General features: G+C 36.6%; 2 protein-coding genes across 2 annotated transcripts in view; one reads left to right on the forward strand and one right to left on the reverse strand.

Moving 5' to 3' along the window:
- Positions 1–1,439: 1,439 nt before the first annotated feature.
- On the reverse strand, positions 1,440–6,569 carry LOC124645923 (dynein assembly factor with WDR repeat domains 1). Its single transcript, XM_047185904.1, has 9 exons — positions 6,457–6,569; positions 5,905–6,114; positions 5,489–5,611; positions 4,914–5,098; positions 4,448–4,580; positions 3,895–4,054; positions 3,320–3,457; positions 2,713–2,805; positions 1,440–2,107 (listed from the first exon to the last, which is right to left on the reverse strand). The coding sequence occupies exons 1-9, from the start codon at positions 6,567–6,569 to the stop codon at positions 2,003–2,005; spliced, it is 1,260 nt and encodes a 419-aa protein (XP_047041860.1). The 3' UTR covers positions 1,440–2,002.
- A 5,667-nt stretch (positions 6,570–12,236) lies between these two features.
- The window catches only part of LOC124633953 (solute carrier organic anion transporter family member 4A1), a 57,854-nt gene continuing 50,439 nt past the window's right edge, over positions 12,237–19,651 (forward strand). The window contains exon 1 of the mRNA XM_047169340.1: positions 12,237–12,479. The gene's annotated coding sequence lies outside the window, so the exon portion shown is untranslated. The remainder of the gene's footprint in view (positions 12,480–19,651) is intronic.

The raw sequence follows: 19,651 nt of genomic DNA on the forward strand, positions 1-19,651 counted from the left end.
AAAAGTTCAAGTTTCGCCGACATTTGAGTAGTTTATTTATAGCCTAAATTCATCAAATTGCTTCAATCACATAGCTTCCCATCAGGTGATGTTATGGTATTTAAACGCAAGACTTGCCTTATAAACAAAAACATTATATCCTTACCACTTTTGCATGCACAAGTGGCTGGTATCATCATTATCTGGGTTCATTTGACCCCAGTCTCGGTCGGCGGCGGATGTACATAACCTACTGTAACAGCATACCGTTGGGTGCAGCTGTACCTACATACATATATTTTGTATCTACAAGTGTATCACGTCTGTGTATACAGATTGTAGTAATGTTAGTACGAATTTTAGAAGTTTTACGTAAAGTAGGTGAAAATTGATACGACTTCATATTTCTCCCTGAGACATGGAGAAGGTAAATACCTAATGTTTTTTCTGGATGCAAAGATTTTGCCCTGGTGTGTGAAAAAACCCGCGGGAAAGAGCTGGTAAAATTAATTGCATTCATTAACAAAGTTAGGCGGATGTGTTTTGTTTGAACTGCTTTTATCGGGACGCGAGCTTATCTACGAGGAAAATACAAATTGTGGGTTTTACGAATATATAACTTTAATAAATACCTAAATAATTGTTAGTACCTACATTAGATTGGGTGTGTATTTATGAATGACATGATGATATTTAAATATATAAATAGGAAGGAGAAGAAAGCAGGTATTACAATAAAAACACATCTATTAAGTAGTAAATAACAGTTTATTAAAGTAAAATAAAGTAAACAATTAATAACAAAATAAACCTAATTTTTTTTGGACTTTTAACATAAAATTTCATTTACTACGTAAAAACTTTTTATTAATCTAATTAGCTTAAAAATGTTTTAAGTAAGTATATTTAGTAATATAATATAAAATATTTAGAATATGTATCTTAATGAGATCATTTTATTTTGAATTAATATTTTAATTATATTATCGATCAATTTGATCAAGAACCTCAATAAATAAGATAATAGTGATCAGTTTACTACAAAGTTATAGCAAAATGACTATTGAATAAAGATCAACAAATTGTAGAAAACAATATGGATATGATGCAGGATGGATATCTGGATGAAATGTTATTTTTTATAAGGCGTGTTTATTCGTGAATAGTGAATGAATCAGACTAAATGCGTAAATAATTCTATCTGGTCGGCTTTCATGCCAAAACCGATTGGAAGTGGACCTAATTTTATTTTGGATAGGTACCTATATATTTTTACTTTTATTTACCAACTTCCAGACACATCTGGCCTTGAGTCTGTCGGCTCGGGCCACTGTGACCGGTGACTCAGCCTGTGACGTCACCAGATCCGATGGCCATACAACATTATGATTCCTCCCTCGTATGACTATATAACTCCTTTGTGGAGATGTGTGCATGTAAATACAATGATTATACAATGATTATAGTAAAGAGGAACTCGAAAAGGTCATTATCATGTATGTAAAGCGTAGGTTATCATCAGGTAAATAACTAAGTCGCTCGTATGATATTTCAGATTTTTGGCAAAGAAGACTCAGGGAAAATTAAAAGTTTATAAAATATATTGCTGTAGGTACTTTGTTAATATTAGAAAGTGGTGAAAAAGTGGTGGAAATAGACAGAATTCGTATCAATTTGAATATAGGAACTTGATCAGTCTATCTATGGAACGGCAGACACAGAGAAGTCGCTAGGCTAGGGTGAGTGACGAAAATGAAATTCATGTGCGTTGTGGAACAATTTGGCGAGATTTGACACATTTGAAAATGAAATTACCTACTACTACTAATCAACATTTAATCTATTGGTAAACTTTAGTATTTTAAATCTAGATAGCACTTTCAAAACCTTCTCTAACCCAGTTCCTTAACTCACTATCACCACCATTATTGAATATCACCCTACTATCCATCCTGCTTTCAAAGTCTTTGGTTGAAACGAGGGGTTGGTCTGTCTGGGGGATGGTCTACATCCACCAGTCCAATCATCTCCAGATCCTGCAGGTGTTGTCCTTGGAGGCCGTTATGATGGCGTCGCCCGCGTAGGAGAACGCGCATGAAAAGATCTCGCCTTGGTGGCCGGAAAGCACCTGGACGAATTTAAAGATATTATTTATATTGATAAAACTATTTTTGATTTGAAATGGACTCTGCATTATGTCTTCAAAAAACCCTGATACGAAATGCTGAAACTAACTTAACCTTGGGAAGTGGTGAAAGGAGAGTTTTAGGGGGCTGTGCTTTTGTAATTTTTGACGTGAAGAAATGCTAATTTAATTATCTTGTTTTCAACAACGATTTTGACTTTGCTCATATTTTGATTAGAGATATGACTCCTTTTTGACAACATAACAAACCAAGTGTGGGTTGGATTGAATAACAGAACGCGGCTAACTAACACCTAGATTGACATAACTACTCCTACTCGAGGAAGTTAGAATTTGCAGGTGATGTAATGGATGCAATGGGTGCAAGCCGCATCCACACTACGGAGTGATACTGATACCACTTATAACACTTACTGTTTAAATTGCATCCTGAAAGATTTTGCTTATTCATCTGAACAAAATAACTAGCCTAGATATCTTGTAATATTTTCTTATCTGTCTCCTAACCTTCTTTCTAAGACAGTTTATTTCGATCTTCGATCTTCTCTAAAATTATTACTATGTATGTGATTCTCATTTGCTTTTACCTGTATACAGTTGCCAGTGTTGGTGTTCCACACCCTGGAGCTCCTGTCAGCTGATGCGGTCAAAAGACACCCTCCCGCAGGACTGAAGCAAACCTGTGAACAGAAGGGAAGCAAATAAACTCGGCTACAAATGAAGGGTTTATTGAGACAATTTTCGGGAGGTCGTTAAATGTATAACTATTTCTTCCTCCTTTTATTTGATAGATAAAAAAAATTCACATGCGTTTTATTATGTATCCTAGTAGTTACTTACTTCTTTTATTTCTATTTATGCACTGTAAAATAGCATTCTATGCTGATAAGTTGCTGTAAAAGCTGGTATTTCTTAGAATTAACAAATAACTTTATTGTTATCAATTAGGTACTGCATTTTCCAAATAACCAGTTTCTAATCTATCTAGAATAGTTTAAAATACTAGTTTTTTGAGACGTAGGTAACTAAGACCAAGAAACCTAATGAAATTCGTGTGCAGAAGCTGAAAGATGGCGATGGGTGTTATAATTATTACTTATAGGTATGCCGTCTTCAGAGTTTTATCAGATTTTAAAAAAGAACCTTAGTAAGAACGGTCCGTTTAGCCTTTCAAAATGTCATAAAGATACAAACCTTAGAAACTTCCCCGCGATGTCCCTTCATGACGGCCAACTCCTTGAAGTCCGACTTGACATCATAGACCCTGGCTGAGCAGTCACTAGAAGCCGTCGCCATGCGCTGCCCCGCCCAGTCGAAGCAGATGTCCAGCACCTTGGATGGAACGCTCTGCCATTTAATGCACGTAGCCGAGACATCATTTGCCTAGCCTTTTCCTTATTTGGAGTATGATTTCAGTTAAACGGGGGCAGCTAAGTGAGCTGTGTGCTACATGGAGTGAATGCCTATCTGATCTCAACCCGGGCAACGCTATACCTACCCTTTGGTTTTGCTGTCGGAATTTTTTACACTCGTGTCCTGGAAATTACTCCACGCACTAGGAAAGATAGCCTTCCTCTACAAATGGGATACCTAATTACCTATAACATTCAATTTCGCAAATCGAGACCAGAAGTTTTGGCAGTACCCATATCCAGTACAATATCCTTTTCTTAGTTATCAAACCCGAAGCAAACAATGACGTAATTTCTGAATAATGTCTTCTGTTTTGCACCCAACATTTCTGTCTTCCATAATCTACTTCATCTCACCTCATCAGTATGTCCAGACACAGTGGCCAGACAGGAGCTCTGCCTCGCGTCCCACAGCTTGGCGCTGCCGTCCAGCGAGGACGAGCCCACCAGCGAGCTGTCCCAGTTAAACTGCACGTTCGAGATCTCACCGTCGTGCCCGCGGAGAACCGATACACGGCTACAAGTAATATAAGTTACAGAAAAGATTTTTTTTTTTTCATAAAATTTGATTAGAAACATGGAAAATAAAGAAGAAAATATTCTAAATGAGTTCAAGAGTTGGAGTCTTTTTGTTCAACACAAAATGCCGAGCAACGATAAGCTAGCGGGATCGTTGCTCTTATATTTTGAGTAGGCGCTTAGGAGTTAACTTGCTTACGAAAATGTGCTATTATGGCAACGTAGAACTGCTTCTTATGCGAGTTCCAGACTTCATAAATAGAATCTAAGTATTAATTGCTAAATTAGACTTTTATTCATAAGTTGTATTCAAGTAAATAACTATCGATCGAAATAATTTCTAGTAGCTAACTAACCAGGATTGTTTAATAGGTTGTTTGTCAGTACTTACTCCTCAACTCTGGTATCCCACAGTGATATGGTGCCATCGAAGGAGCCAGTAATCAACCTCTGGCCCTCATTGGGGTCAAATTGCAGAGCGATCACTTCAGCCGTATGACCATTATAAGTGTGGATTTCACCTCCTGAGGCATAAAAAGTATAGAGGATTCATAGATTCAGCAATATTGGTTTTAAGACACCTTTTTGTTCCCAGAAGGTATTTTGAAACCAAAATCCAAAACGATGTAAAAAGCAAAAAGCGTCGCCTAGCGTCTAGCCACAGATTACCTTAATAGTTACTTCTTGATGAACTTTCATTGAAAACAGAAAAGCGAGAAATAGAAAAAGAAGGGGAGGCATCCCAAAAGTAGGACCATATTCCATTAGGCCCAAGTAATCGATAACATAGATGCCAGTTTTTTTAAGGACGTTTATGTTGTTAGTGAACCGGGGCCATGATTAATTTACGTGCATACCAGTGCGAGCATCAAACAGCTTGGCCGTATTATCCATAGAGGCCGTGGCAGCCAGGTCCCCTTTAGCGTTGAACTGGCACGCCACCACCTCACCGCGGTGTCCCCAGAGCGTGGCCAGACACTCCCCCGTCTCCGGATCCCAGATCCTCGCTGACTTGTCGAAGGATCCAGTCAGGACGCGATTACTAAGAAAAGAGTGTTAAACCAGTTGAATAAGCTTCGATATTTCGATAACGCTTTAATTATGCAGATTACAAATACATATTATGTTACAGCAAAAGCACGAAGTGTGGTTATAACCAGGTTTAACCGGCTACAGCTAGGAGTAATCGGCCATATGTGGCTAAACTTATCTTCGTTTTGGTAGCTTCTTTAGTGAAGGCTACACCTGGGGGCAGCCGCTCACCCGTGGCTGAAGTTAGATGTAACCTATTTGTCACCGGTTAGAATTTTTCGATCCACTTAAGCGTTTTGGATTTATTTTGAGACTCTTTAAATATATCTTTCGCGACTGATTCTCTCTCACCTAATATTGAAGGAAAGACTCATCACATAACAATTTTCTTTAACATTACCATGCTGGGAAGTTAAATCCAACGGAGTACACGACATTCTGATGTCCTGAAAGCGTCTTCAACTCCGTGCCAGCTTCCACATCCCATACCTTGCAGGTTCTGTCATAACTTCCTGATAGGCATCTGTAATTACAAATGATATCAGCATATTTACTGCCAAAGGAGTACTATAATGTATGAGATATTCGCCTGTAATGTTGAGTTCCACGTGAAGGAACCAAGGTGTTCACATCGTCCGGAAGTGTCCTTATTAAGACATTCAATAACCCAAATCAGGTATCGACGAATTCGGCTCGGGGTCTTTACAATATAGTGGTAACGAAGACCATTGGTTTAACCAAGTAGACTACCAGATTACATTAAATGATACCAGTTATTTTTTTTCCAAAATACAACTCTACATATTGACCACCTACCTGTTCCCAGTTTTATCAAACGCCACGTTAGTCAGAGGCAAGACATGGGTCATCAAAGTCTTGTAGATGTAAAACCTCTTGCCGGAGGGGCCTTCATGCTCAGTCCGCTTCTTCAAGATGTCCAGACATTGCTCCAGTTGGTCTCTAACCTCCTCGGTAATGAGGGCTTCTTTTTGGTATAAGCGTAGAGCTATTTCTTTGACGTCTGATCTGTTAAGGCAAGATTTAATTGTTTTTGAGTCTTTAAAAATCGATTAAGCTGATTTTCGTATTGTTTATCCATACATAGCTCCGCCCCTAAGACGACCCACTGACCGATTAATTGCTGTATATGTATGAAATAAACAAATAAGGTATGATGAAAAGATTGCTCTGAACAATTATGTTTTTTGAGTCTCGTGTCGAAATTTTAAAGCAAAATTCTTGGTCTGATGTTTATTTATGAATTTGACTAAAATAAATTATAAACAAACAAATTTATTGTGCGTGTATATATTAGATAGTGCAGCTTACGACAAACAAGTAATGAAGGTGCATCAAGGTTTAACTTACTCAGAGTTCAAATCCAATAAATCAATTTCTCTATTTTTCACGATCCCCTTCTGCAAATATTCCAACGTAATTCCAGGGGGGTGGTACCTCAAATGAAATTTCAGCAACTTCATGATGGACCAGCTAAGCCTTCGCTTGGAAAAACATATTTTAACTATACTACTTTAATCGGAGTAAAATTGTTTCAAAAAACTGACAGGATTTTATCAATAGTGCTGTTGCCATGGTAACGGGGATTTTGTTTTTATTGAAATAACAGCTTTGAGGTCACGGGGTCAAGGTAGGTTGGTTAAGGGGTGCATTTTAAATGTAATTTGGTTAAGTTGTAAGTGCATTAAGTTGTAGTGTGCTCTACGAATTTTAGGGGAGAGAAGTGATTTTAGGGTTGATTCTCTTCATATTTTATTTGTGTTGTTTTTAAAAACAATAGTGTGTCGATCGAGTGCTTTGGTTATTAGGGTGAGTAATAGCCTGTTCTCCCAAAATAATATTTAGACACAAGAAGACAAAATTGGTTTATTTATCATTTAAACCTATAAGATTATTCTCATTCTCAATAGAATTCTTAGTAAGTAGTTGCTTATTGAATGGCAAACGGTATGTAACGGAAAAATATTCTAGCGGAGTCATCGATATAGACTGACTAGTACCTAGTCATGAGATAGTTGCAATTATATGAACTCTATTTGTAGATACACTAGAGCTACCTATTTTTAATCTGGGTTATTTATGTATATACTGTACTGTGTACATTGTACAGGGCAGAGGCAGAGAAGAAAAAGGCTGATAATGAAGGTACATTAGACTCTGGTACATAAGACATCCTACTAATATTATAAACGCGAAAGTTTGTATGTATGGATGTATGGATGTTTGTGACTCTTTCACGCAAAAACTACTGAATGGATTTTAATGAAACTTTACAATAATATAGCTTATACATCAGAATAACACATAGGCTACAATTTGTAAACATATTGTTCGAAATACTAAACCTGCGCAGACGAAGTCGCGGGCACCAGCTAGTACTACATAAGGATGGTTACATAGGACTTTGGTAAAAGTTCTCTTAACAAATATATTTTTCTTTTACCCTAATTTTGGTTAATACCTAACAGTGTAACAGTCCAATTAATATATAACATTATTATAAATCCGTTCATTTGCTCCACTTCCACGAAAAAAACTTAACCGATCATCATGAAACTTTGTACACATATTCTTGATGGTACTGGAATAAACATAGGTCACTTTTAATCAACACACCACGCGGGCGAAGCCGCGGGCGGAAGCTAGTATACATATAATTACTACTATATTACCGAGGCGTTAACTGATGCATTGTCAGTTGTTTTTTGCGACACACAAGTGAACCGGCCAGGGTTGCCCAACCCCCGGTCATTTCAGCGGTTTCAGTGGCTTGGGAAACTCCCGTCCGGTTGGTAAACATCCCACTGTTGGCTAAATTATAATCTACCAGGAAGACATTTTGAAATAGAGCATGTAATTAGAGTTTACACGTGCCCGGAATCGATTGGGTGTGAAAGAATTACCTGTGACTAAAATATATTTATTTAAATAGACCCTTGTTTTATATACTTGTTATGATATACATATTGTTTCATTATTTTTGTGAAGAGTAGCTAAGAGTAGCTACATAGATGCATTCGCTATTCCTGACATACAGAACCTTTTTTATGGGGTATCATCAAATGACCCCGCTGTGGGTAAGCAGCGTAAGAATGTGCAAGCCTCTTGCTGACTAAAAACCCATGTAGCAGGGCCGCGGTAACGAACAATCCCCGCAGCTTCCAAAAACGGGGCCTTCAGTTTTAAAAAAAAAGTCATCCTACTCAACAGAAAGGCAATCCACCTCACATTTAAAGCCATCTAAAAGGCCCACAATCTAAACACTATCTTCCACAATACACAAAACATCTCCAAAATGGTGCCTTCGTAAAGTAAGCAGCTGGTATATTAGCCGACACACGAACAAAGGCCAGGTGCCCTATATCCGAGCTACACAAAGATATGAGAGAGATGAATGGCTTTCATGTAGTGTCACATATTTGTCTGCTTCGGGATGAGCTTTTTAGAGCTTTTTAGCACAGGTTACGGTTTTGGAAGACTTTTACAAGTTATTTGTGACAGAATTTCTTTTCTTATAAACCTATAAATATTGTATTTGTGAAGTGTCACAAACAAACTCAAAGGTTAAGGTATTTACAGATGTTGATATAATAATGTTAAGGCACAGCTTGACGGCCTTTTTCAGGCGCTGCAAATGTGAGGGCTACATACGCGGATATACTTATTTTTTCGTAGGTAAGTAGTTTCAAATTGTTTAGTTTTAAAATGTTTTTATTTTCTTGAAGTAAAAGGTACTCAGATATACTTATTTAGAAAGTGAACACGTACAAGCAAATAAAGAGCAACTCAAACTAAAACAGGTTTTATTACAATGAGTAATAACTAAAAAAAAAGCACTGACATTAACTACAGGCTTCTCATTTCTCAGGCTAGTTCATTGTCGAACAATTTCCGGTGCGCGAGCGCAGAAACAACCAGTTTTGTCCGACTCGGGAATAGAACCGGATCCACGCGATGAGAACTTGACGAACTGAGATCACTGCACTTTTATATTTTTATTGATGGCTGATGTTTGATTAACGTTTCTCTAACATTCGAACAATCTACAGAGAAAAATATGCCATATCTACTTAGTAAAAATGGTTAGTTAAAAAATATATGTATATTATAAAGTTTGTTTGTACTCCAAAGGTTCTGAAAGTCATTTCCAAAAATCAATTTGAATAATTATTTCACTGACAGACGTTTCCCTGTAACGCAGGTGAAACCGCGGAAAACCAGCTAGTATTGCATAAATCAGCACTTTGACATGAGAACTTTTATTTACACTACAGGGGCTCGATTCTCCTAAGTTAATAATGACAAAATTGAATAGAAATCGAATCGCAATATGATCGCAATAGTAGTTTTAACCATATCGAGCATTCTGCTACTAATATAAGACCAATCGTATTCCAACGACATTCGATTGGTTTGCGATTGGTCTGCTATTTTGGTGATTTTGGTCTATACGGCAGTTTGCTCTACAATCATATTGCAATCGTAAATCATTTGCAGACAAAATGATTCATTATTGAATGACAGAAAAGGATAAAAACGTTTATTTCAAAGAAAAAATAGCGGAATGCCACATACGCTTCAATCGTAATCGAGTCGTGATTGGATCGCAGTCGAATATGAATCGTATGTTGCTTAAGTAAAATTAGGAGAATCGCGACCCTGGATAGGAGGTTCGAACTCTGTACTTCGATGATTAGCTTTCGATGTTTAGCTTTCGATCAACGAGGTATTTATTGGACCATGGTACTATAATAATATGATTACCTAAAGACTGATTGCCTAAAGACTGTATATAAATATTTGCACATCTATTTAGGTAATGATACAGTGCACTCTATATCCATTTGTAACATCTTTTATACTTTGATTTGATTTGATTGTAAATAATTATGATAATTTTGTACTAGGGTACGGTCGTTTACCTGTTCTTTTACAGTTTTTGCAGTATACCTACGCCAGTTCATTAGAAGTTACTTTATGAACCCTAATGAGCATTAGGTCTGTGTCCTAACAAACACGCATATAAATAGGCATACTCAATAATTAGAGAGCATTTGCAATAATTTCTACGTGCCGATCTTTCACATCGCGTATAATGCGATCAGTCATTGAGCCCAGTGGTGTTCGTATAGCTGGGTACTCACTTAGAAGTGTAGCACGTAACGTATCAGAAACGGTATCAACCTGCAAGTGGGTACGGCTCGTCCATGGTCCTCACGAGCACACTGCGAGCCGCCTTTGTGTTCGCAGTGAAACCGCCACTCGGCGGGTCACTGCGAGCTTACAGGGGCCCGATTCTCCTAAGTTAATAATGTCAAAATCGAATAGAAATCGAATCGCAATATGATCGCAATAGCAGGGGCCCGATTCTCCTAATTTTACTTAAGCGCCATTCGATTCACGTTCGACTCGATTCGACTGAGATCCAATCCCGACTCGATTACGATTGAAGCGTATGTGGCATTCCGCTATTTTTTCTTAGAAATAAACGTTTTTATACTTTTCTGTCATTCAATAATGAATCATTTTGTCTGCAAATGATTTACGATTGCAAAATGATTGTACAGCAAACTACCGTATAGACCAAAATCACCAAAATAGCAGACCAATCGCACACCAATCAAATGTCAATCGAATACGATTGGTCTTTTATTAGTAGCAGAATGCCCGATATCATCGTTTATTTTCGCAGATTAGTGTCATAACAACACGTGGGTTTTATAAGTAGTTTTTACCGTAAATTTATATGTACAGAGAGATTTGAAATTTGTCTTGTTTTTATGCTACACCTACAAGAATTTATAAGTAATATGTTTATTGTAGGTGTAACTGCTGTTTACCAATATTGAACAACATAAAGGTTCACAGCTAGGCAAAAGCTTCTACCCTTCGAAAGACGTAGTGGACTTTGATTGATATATGTCTGCCTAACCTCTGACGTTTATCGGTGGTGTAACCGGGGTGGTCGAAAGAAAAATCTATTTAAAATTAGTCCAAAATCTATTCTACTTTATTGAGAATGGACCTCTTGAATCCTTGACTCTCTTGAATCTCTGGAATCCTTAACCCCTTCAATTCATTTCAGATTTCAATCAATTAATTATAGTTTTCATTAATATTTAACCCATAGAATTAGTTCTACAATGTTAATGTCTATTAATAGAACTGCCTGCCCTATCTAAGAACCTCACAAGTCAAGCTCTGCCGCACAGCATTAATTAACACCACTATTCCACCATTTTTCGGTAGTGAAGCGTATCACTGAGGCATGTTATTTCCCTTTGGCAACCCTAGTCGCGTCCGGCCCAGCAGGTTGTGCGGTCCTTGACCGACCGGCTTGGGCAACAGTGCGCCAGGTATCAGGGTGTATTGTACCACCTTCGAGGTTATTTTATGGGAATGAATTATATAATTATTGGAGGAGTAAGAAATGTCCGGTAAAAGATCAAGAACAGATAGAAGAGGTAATACGGCTAAAGTAAAGAGGAATTAGGTAGCGGCCAATTAAAAAGAAGCTTTAGAGGAAGCTTAAAAAGTGATTGCTCAAAAAAAGAACAGAGAGAAAGTGAATAGATCATCAACGTATAAAACACTAAGTGTTTCGGTAGATTATTTTTCAAGCAGTCCCCAGTGGTTACAATAAGAACTATTTAAAAAAAACTTGTAAACATATACTTGGTTCAGTAGGTATTTCTTGATTTATTTACCTACCTAATTATCAGTCATAAACGGTGTCGATTAAACACTAAGTAGTTTTTATAGTTGAGTGATGACTGAAAGTTAAGCTATTATTTACTTTTATGTGCGTTATTTCTAAATAAATGACGCTAGTTACATGCATGTTTTTGTTAATATAACTTAGATACGCTCATTTCATGCTGATAAAATTAATCTAACAATGACTAAACATAAAGTAATTAAACAAATACGTGTGTGCTCAGGCATAAAATTCATTGAGTCACAGTATTTTCCAAGACGCAAGAATTTAAGAACTTCTAAGTTGTACATAAACACTGCTATCAGTGACTATAAATACTATTGGAAGTATAATTACAAGAGATTAAAAACGGATCTGGGGAAGTTAACGATCCAAAGGTTGGTAACACAGCGAAACGTGCGCGCGCAGTCTGCCGTACGCCAGGTGAGCGTGCGCACGTCACAAACGTTTCCAAATTCAAAAATTCGCATTCCGAATCCCGCGCACGATAACTTTTACTTTCTTTTTTTTAATATTACGTCACAGTCGTGTTACGTTTAGTAATCGCCGGTAGTTCTGACGCAAGAGTGCTTTCAGTGCAAGTGAAGTGTTCCTTTTTTACAATTGTGAGTTCTAAAATGGGATTGTGACTGGCTGGAGAGCGAATAATACTTATGTAAGTTGTAAAGCTTTAAGCTCGTAGTTTAAGTTTTTATAAAGATTTAAATTAATATGCTTAGTGGATTAGTAAAAAGTTTGCGCTATTTACCTTGCTCTATTAGTTACCGGCTCTTAACAAACAGCTGTGAACTCGATAACTTAAATCACCACGTTTTGCACACTGTTCAACATCTATGGAGTTATCCGTATCTTCGCAAAAAGCTCCGAAAGCCAAAGTTTCGAAGGCTTGACCATCTTCACCCTGTTTACATGCAGTGGTCTAAGAAGAATGACCCTTTGAAGCCCCAACTATACTTAGATCATTATACGATGTTTCGGTTGTTTGCACAAAGTTGTAGGACAAGGCTGGTTAACCGGTTTTTGCATTTTAACTGTTATGCTTATAGTTGTTCACATAAAAGCCTGTGATTAATAAAACCTGGTTTTACTATGTCAGGGTGTTGATAAGCAGTAACTTTCACTCTTTATCTTAATATTGCGCTTGATTGAGTTAAATGATAGGCAGAAGTTTTTCTCAAAAATGAGTTGGGTAACTTAAGTCACTGTCGGACCGGATTTCAGAAGGCATCACAAGTCGATTAAAAATGTGTAGGTAATTTTTGTTTTCTAAACGTTATGATATAATGTTTAACATTGTTTTATCGTAGAAAAGAAGTTTGTTAGCATGATGCAAATCAAAAAGCTCCGGAACAATAAACTTTGACTCTTACAAGAGACTTCCGTGGCAATAAAAATGAAGTTGTTGAAAATTGAAAAAGACAATTGCCTGTAAGTACCTAGGTACTTCAAAAGTCTCTGGCCAGTTTCTTCCAAGTTAACACGAAGTGACATAACTATTTGTTAACGTAATTGCAATAATACAAAATACATAATATTGACCATATTTGTCTTCAGTCGTGATGTGGATGCAGTTATTTGCAACCTTGATATGCCTTTAGAATTGTTGTTAAGGTGTCGTCGAATCCTACATTAATTTGCACAGACTTTAATAACTTGTACTTATGTGCATAGTGACATAGGTACATACTTTACAGGCATACTTTAGTTAATAAATATTTTAATGGCAGTCCATAAGAGACCCATATGCACATTGAAAACGGGACGAAACAGTAGGTAGCTTTAAAATAATTACCAATGTGTAAAAATCCACCATCTTTTTGGGTAAATGGAATAGAACCTCATAAAGTAGGTAAGCAAGCTACTAAGTTTGTAAACATAGTAAAAGTTTTAATTTTTATTGTAAAAATGTATTGTGATGTTTATTTTCATTTTTCGTTCAAATAGTGTAACAATAAACTAATTTTGTCAGCTACTATGGGAAACTATGTGTAATGTGTATATCCCTATTAATTTCATAATAACATGTTGTTTACTTACCTTATTGCTTTTAAAACGGTTTGTCCATCTCACGACAATTTCTAAACCCATCTCCAAGACTTCTGTCACGACATTATTCAAAACGTGATCTAGAAAATTAACTATAGTAATCCACGATGTAATTATGACTAATATAAATTCTAATCTTTATTTATTTCTGTACAGTTGTTATGTAAACTACGTATAGTCACGTTGTGCAACATATTGCTACAGAACTGTGTTATTTCAAATGTTTGCATCTTTGGTAATACTGTTGCAAATATACGTTTTGTTGCAAGAATATATTCCGCTTCTAATAACGAAGTTTCTTGTAGAACAAAGTATCTACAAAGAGAAATATAAACAAAAGAGAAATATAATAATCTCCACATAAAAAAATGGTCTTACTCGATAAGGTAACTACGGTTTTAATTAATTCGATGGAAAATTCTGATGTTGCAGATTAGGTATAGTCATAAATCATAGCCAATTTCACATACGATTAATACCTCATTACGCAGATAAAATTCATCATGTCCTTATCCTAATTTGATAGTCTATGCATGTCTCTTCCTTATTTCTCTATCTACCTATATGATTTCTTCTCATGACGACCAACTTTCAAGCTGTGTTGTCCATTAACAACCCGTGCATAGATTCTTCAGTCTTCTCCGGATACAGAAGAAAGTAAAAGTAGTAATTGCCCATCAGTTTTATTACATAGACTCGGTAGGCAGTTGACAGAACATCTTCATTCATACCAGAACTCCAGTTTCTAAACCATAATTTGTATGACACTTGAACACAACATTAATGAAGTACCCGAACAGAATAACAAACAGAAAGACAGAGAAAACGGAAAGGAGAAGTTTTACGTAAATGTAAACACTAATTAAATATTCTGTACCAGTTATAGATGTTATTAAAATCCTCACGTCCGCCATCTTGCAAGCGGATGGTAGCACGAAACTCTTGCGCAAGGTAATGCGGAAGATTCTTAATGATGATCTATTAAACTGATTTTTATAGGTGAAGTTAGTTTGATCGAATAATAGATTAGAATTACCTATAGAATTAGCATTTAGAGAAAGATTTTTTTTTTACATGGGGTAATTTTAAGTTTGTGAACACAGTCAATCATAGAATCATTATTAGTCCGCCCAACTTATGATATCTTTTACTTCGAGAAATGAAATAATGGAGAGGAAGAGGTAGATCGAGGAAAATATGGATTGATTGCTTGAAAAAGGACATGAATAAGAAGTGCGTGAATGTTAGTATGAAGTCTGACAGAAAGGAATGGAAGAAGAGTACATAATGCGTCGACCCCAAATGACTTTTTAGAGCAGGGAAGGAAAAAAAAAGACCAATATAAAGCTTCACTGCAAAGGCATTTTAGTGTTATCTTTGAAGTGGTTAAACCATTTATAATAACTAGAACATTATGATTGCATTATGTTATCAGCAAACGTGCCGAATACACATCTAGTAGTGATAACGTTAATTTAAATGGATATTATTGTATTTTCTCCGTATTTTAATGAGATTGAGCGTGCGTTGATAGGAAATAGGCACCACTCCAAGTGGTATCAAGGTGATTGCTATGGTCTAACTCTAAAGGCTTCGTAAGAATTTCATTGATAAAGGTTATACTATAAAAAGCAGTTTTGAAAAAGTTTCGGACATAATGCTTCGCTGACTACAAATGAAATTGGTGTAACGCAGCAGATGATGGTGATTTTAAGTACCTGTTTACTTTAATTGTGGGAAAGAATGTTTTTATTTGGAACCATGTAGTATAATAATTAAAAATACAACTATAAAATTAAAGTTGTCGGCTTTTCCCAGTCCTGCAATTCTATAAAATTCGATCAACAACTCGCATTTCACTTCGATTCGTAATGTCATTTCATACTTTAGGGGAGGTAGGGGAGGGATGGGCACTTTTTCACATTTATTGCATAAAAAATTCAGATTTTACAGATAATCAACTTTTATTGCCATTTCTTATGTTTGGCTAGATAAAATCAAAGAGCTATCCTAAAAATTACAATCAGTTTCAACATTACGAGATATTTAAACGGTTTAAATAAAACCGTCGACACGTCAAAATTTTGTTTAGTCTGACATGCTTTAGTTGGTACTTACGTAGTGTTTAAAGTTACTTTTTGCTTTTTATAGGGTTTATCGTTTATAACATTTTGTCATAATAATTGCGTACTTTTTTGGGTCGGGGGTTTTTTTAAATTTATAATTTTATTTTATTTCATGGTTTTTTAAAGGAGCTCCTTAATTTTTCCTTCTTTTTATGATGGGTTCGCTATAATTATGCGATCTCAGCCAAAGGAAGCTGTTTAACAATCCTCATGACAAACTGGCTCTGGGAGAATTGCACAGATTGAGAAACAATAAAGATGGACCTTTGTTGATCCAGGGTTATATATCATTCTAGGGTTTCATCCGCCACATCCCATTTCCAGCATTAGGTTCTCGTCAATTAGAAACATGAAGAAAACTAGTCAAGACAAATTAAACGAGACCAAACTCGATGGGTTTACTAAAAGGCAGTTCAGGATTACGTCTCCTATCTTCGTGTCCTAACAGCAGACCAGCTCAGTGGTTCCAGAAGACATTAGTATTTCAAATTTTAGATCCCACATATGCTTGCAAGTAAACTGAGCGTGTAACATTCCTATCACACCTAACAAACGAGCTGATGACCTTGAAGACCTGAACCGATTTCCACCAAACATAGCTAAGAACACTCCCGAATGACATTCCTTTTAAACAAAAAAAACCGCATTACAATCGGATCATCCGTTTGGGAGCTACGATGCCACATACACATACACACACACACACACAGACACGTCAAACTTATAACACCCCGTCGTTTTTGCGTCGGGGGTTAAAAAGAATGGTTTGCGACGGGAAATTCTTAAAGATTTAATATAACGAGCAATACAAGAGGTATCAAAAGGTTAAAAAATAAAATTAACAGCTGATAAATATGGAGTCCCTAGATCAAGTTGGCAACGGTACCTGAAACAAGATTCTATAAAGGATTTTTAGCGCAGATTTATAACCTCACAAATTTTCACTGAAGAAGAACAAAAATTTACAAATTATACATTACATGGTATGTCCAAGCCTCCCTACCATAGGGAGCATTGGACACTTTTGACTTGTTTATAAAAAAAAATCGGTAAAAAAACTTAACTAAAACGGTTTTATCTTATGTGCACTGAAAACTAGAAAATAAAAAATAGTTACTTACCTGTCAACCTACGGTGGTCCCGGTCATATTAGACTAAAATAAAAACGTGGGGCCCATAAACTATTGCTGTAGTACCTCTTCTAGAGGTATAATAGGTGTGGATTGCATCGACTTACTATAATCGTAACTGGAGATTTTGACAATCAATCATTAATAATAGAAAATACACATACCTTTCATTAGTTTTCTCTTTATAACGATCCGAAACCGCAAAAAATATTTAAGTACTTTTACGAGTATTTGTTCTTGACAACTCACAGAAATGACAGATAGTCTATGGATGAACACCGTTACCAGTCGGTAACGTAAACTACCCAATAAAAAAAAAAAAACTATGATCAAATCAGAATAAAAGGACCCCCCTTTTATTCTGATTTCATCATGTCTCCCAACTGCCCATCTGTCCCCTACCTCCCCTATAGATAGACAGATTTTGGCAGATCTGTCAAAATCTCGACTTTAATTTAGTTCAACTTGTCAACACGCTCGATAGTGAAGCGCTAGTGTAGTTTGACAATGTCAATCACGAAACTTTAAGGTAGAATTCCGTGGGTCGCGATTGTCGCAGCCGCGCGCGACAAAAGTCAACCTATGAAAATGTATGGCACCGCTGCCGAGGGCCGCGACAGTCGCGCGCGGACGACGAATTTCGTGAGCCGCTCGCGGCCGTACGCTTCTCAACATGGTCTAGCGCTTAATAACATCTATAGAATTTTAGTAAAACCAGAATTAAATTGTTGACAATGCCGCGAGCAGCTTACGAAATTCGTCGGCCGCGCGCGACTGTCACGGGCCTCGGCAACGGTGCCATACATTTTCATAGGTTGACTATTGTCGCGTCCACGGAATTCTACCTTTAGATCGAAGTCGAAGTGAGAGTGATGTCGAAGTGAGTTGTGATATTTTATAGAATCGACATGCAGGGTACTACAATAAAATGCCAAGGTAAGTGTTATTAAATTGTAAATTACACCTATAATACAACTATTTACAAAGTCTGCTATTGTGCGTAATGAGTTCCTATGTTCTTATCAGTTTAATTAAAGTAGACAATATTAAACATAAGATGTTGAAATTATGTAATGCCTATTTATTGTTCTTTATAACTATGTATTTGATATTATGTTTGTTGATTCAGAGGTAAAAGACATCGGGGAGTTTTGTAGAATTTACGTTTCTGCATAATATTATAAACGCGAAAGTGTGTTAGTATGTATGGATGGATGTATCAACTTTTATTGTCGAAGTACCTAAGGGTTGCTCTACGCAAAGGCAATAATACTTCTTTTTTTAAAAGAGGATTTTGATGAAAGTAGGTGTCAATATAGCTTATGTAAGCAGAAAAAATGCCGCAACTTTACACCCACGTGCAGTATAAAGTAAATAAAAAAAATATTGGATATATTCTATCTTGGCGCCCAACAGAAAAAAGTCTATACTTTTAGCATAAGGGTATGAGGTAAGTCAGGTAGCTTCAAAATAAAAACGACATACTAATTATACATAAAGTTATTTTTTTCTCAGTCGAGTTCACATGAATATGCATAGATCACACAGAGGCATGTAAAACACGCCACTGAACCTCATCTTGTGTACCCCGCCTTACGTGGTTCATAATGTATGTATTATATTGCTAATTTATGTAAAAATGTGTGTCCTATGAATAACTTTGTTTATTTTAAAATATTATTTCTGTAAATAGCGAATTGTGTCATCTTTGAAGACCTTAGTTGATGACTTTACCTAGTTATTTAAACTGTTTTTATTCTTGCCATTACGCATGCCACTTCAAAGCATCATCATCATCATCCTCCGAGCCTTTTTCCCAAACTATGTTGGGGTCGGCTTCCAGTCTAACCGGATTCAGCTGAGTACCAGTGCTTTACAAGAAGCGACTGCCTATCTGACCTCCTCAACCCAGTTACCCGGGCAACCCGATACCCCTTGATTAGACTGGTGTCAGACTTACTGGCTTCTGACCACTGATGGTACAGATCTATGCAATTCAAAAAGTTAGGAATTCAAAATTTATTTATTTTCCTAACCATGATAACCTGCTTATAAACTACTTTTCGTGTCCTATTTACAATAACAAAACTCAAAAGCAACAATATTGCTTCACGGAACACATTTTTCCGGCATTTTAAACAAATCGATATGAGTGTTGATCCCAACGAGAAAGCGTGAAGCCATCGATAAGTACAATGATGTTTAGCTGACTGGAGAGAATCGATGCCACGCATCATTTCAGGTCAAGCCAGACCGGCTGCGAGGAAAGATAACAAAATATCGATAGTTTTAGCTTGTTTGTAGTGACACCTCTGAGGGAGAAAACAATATGAGCAGAGAGCAATAACATGCCATAGGGAAGGTAGGCCAGGCGCCTTCTTTTAGGTCAAGTTACGGTCTGGAAGCATAATCACTGGAATTAACGAGGTATTCTGGTTCCTTGTCAAATTACAAACAAAGGTTGGTCTTGATTGATTGGTGATTTTATTTTGAGAAAAGTGGGTTCAAAAGAGGCGTATAACTAT

Source organism: Helicoverpa zea, chromosome 1, assembly GCF_022581195.2.
Source record: "Helicoverpa zea isolate HzStark_Cry1AcR chromosome 1, ilHelZeax1.1, whole genome shotgun sequence".
Lineage (NCBI taxonomy): Eukaryota > Metazoa > Arthropoda > Insecta > Lepidoptera > Noctuidae > Helicoverpa > Helicoverpa zea.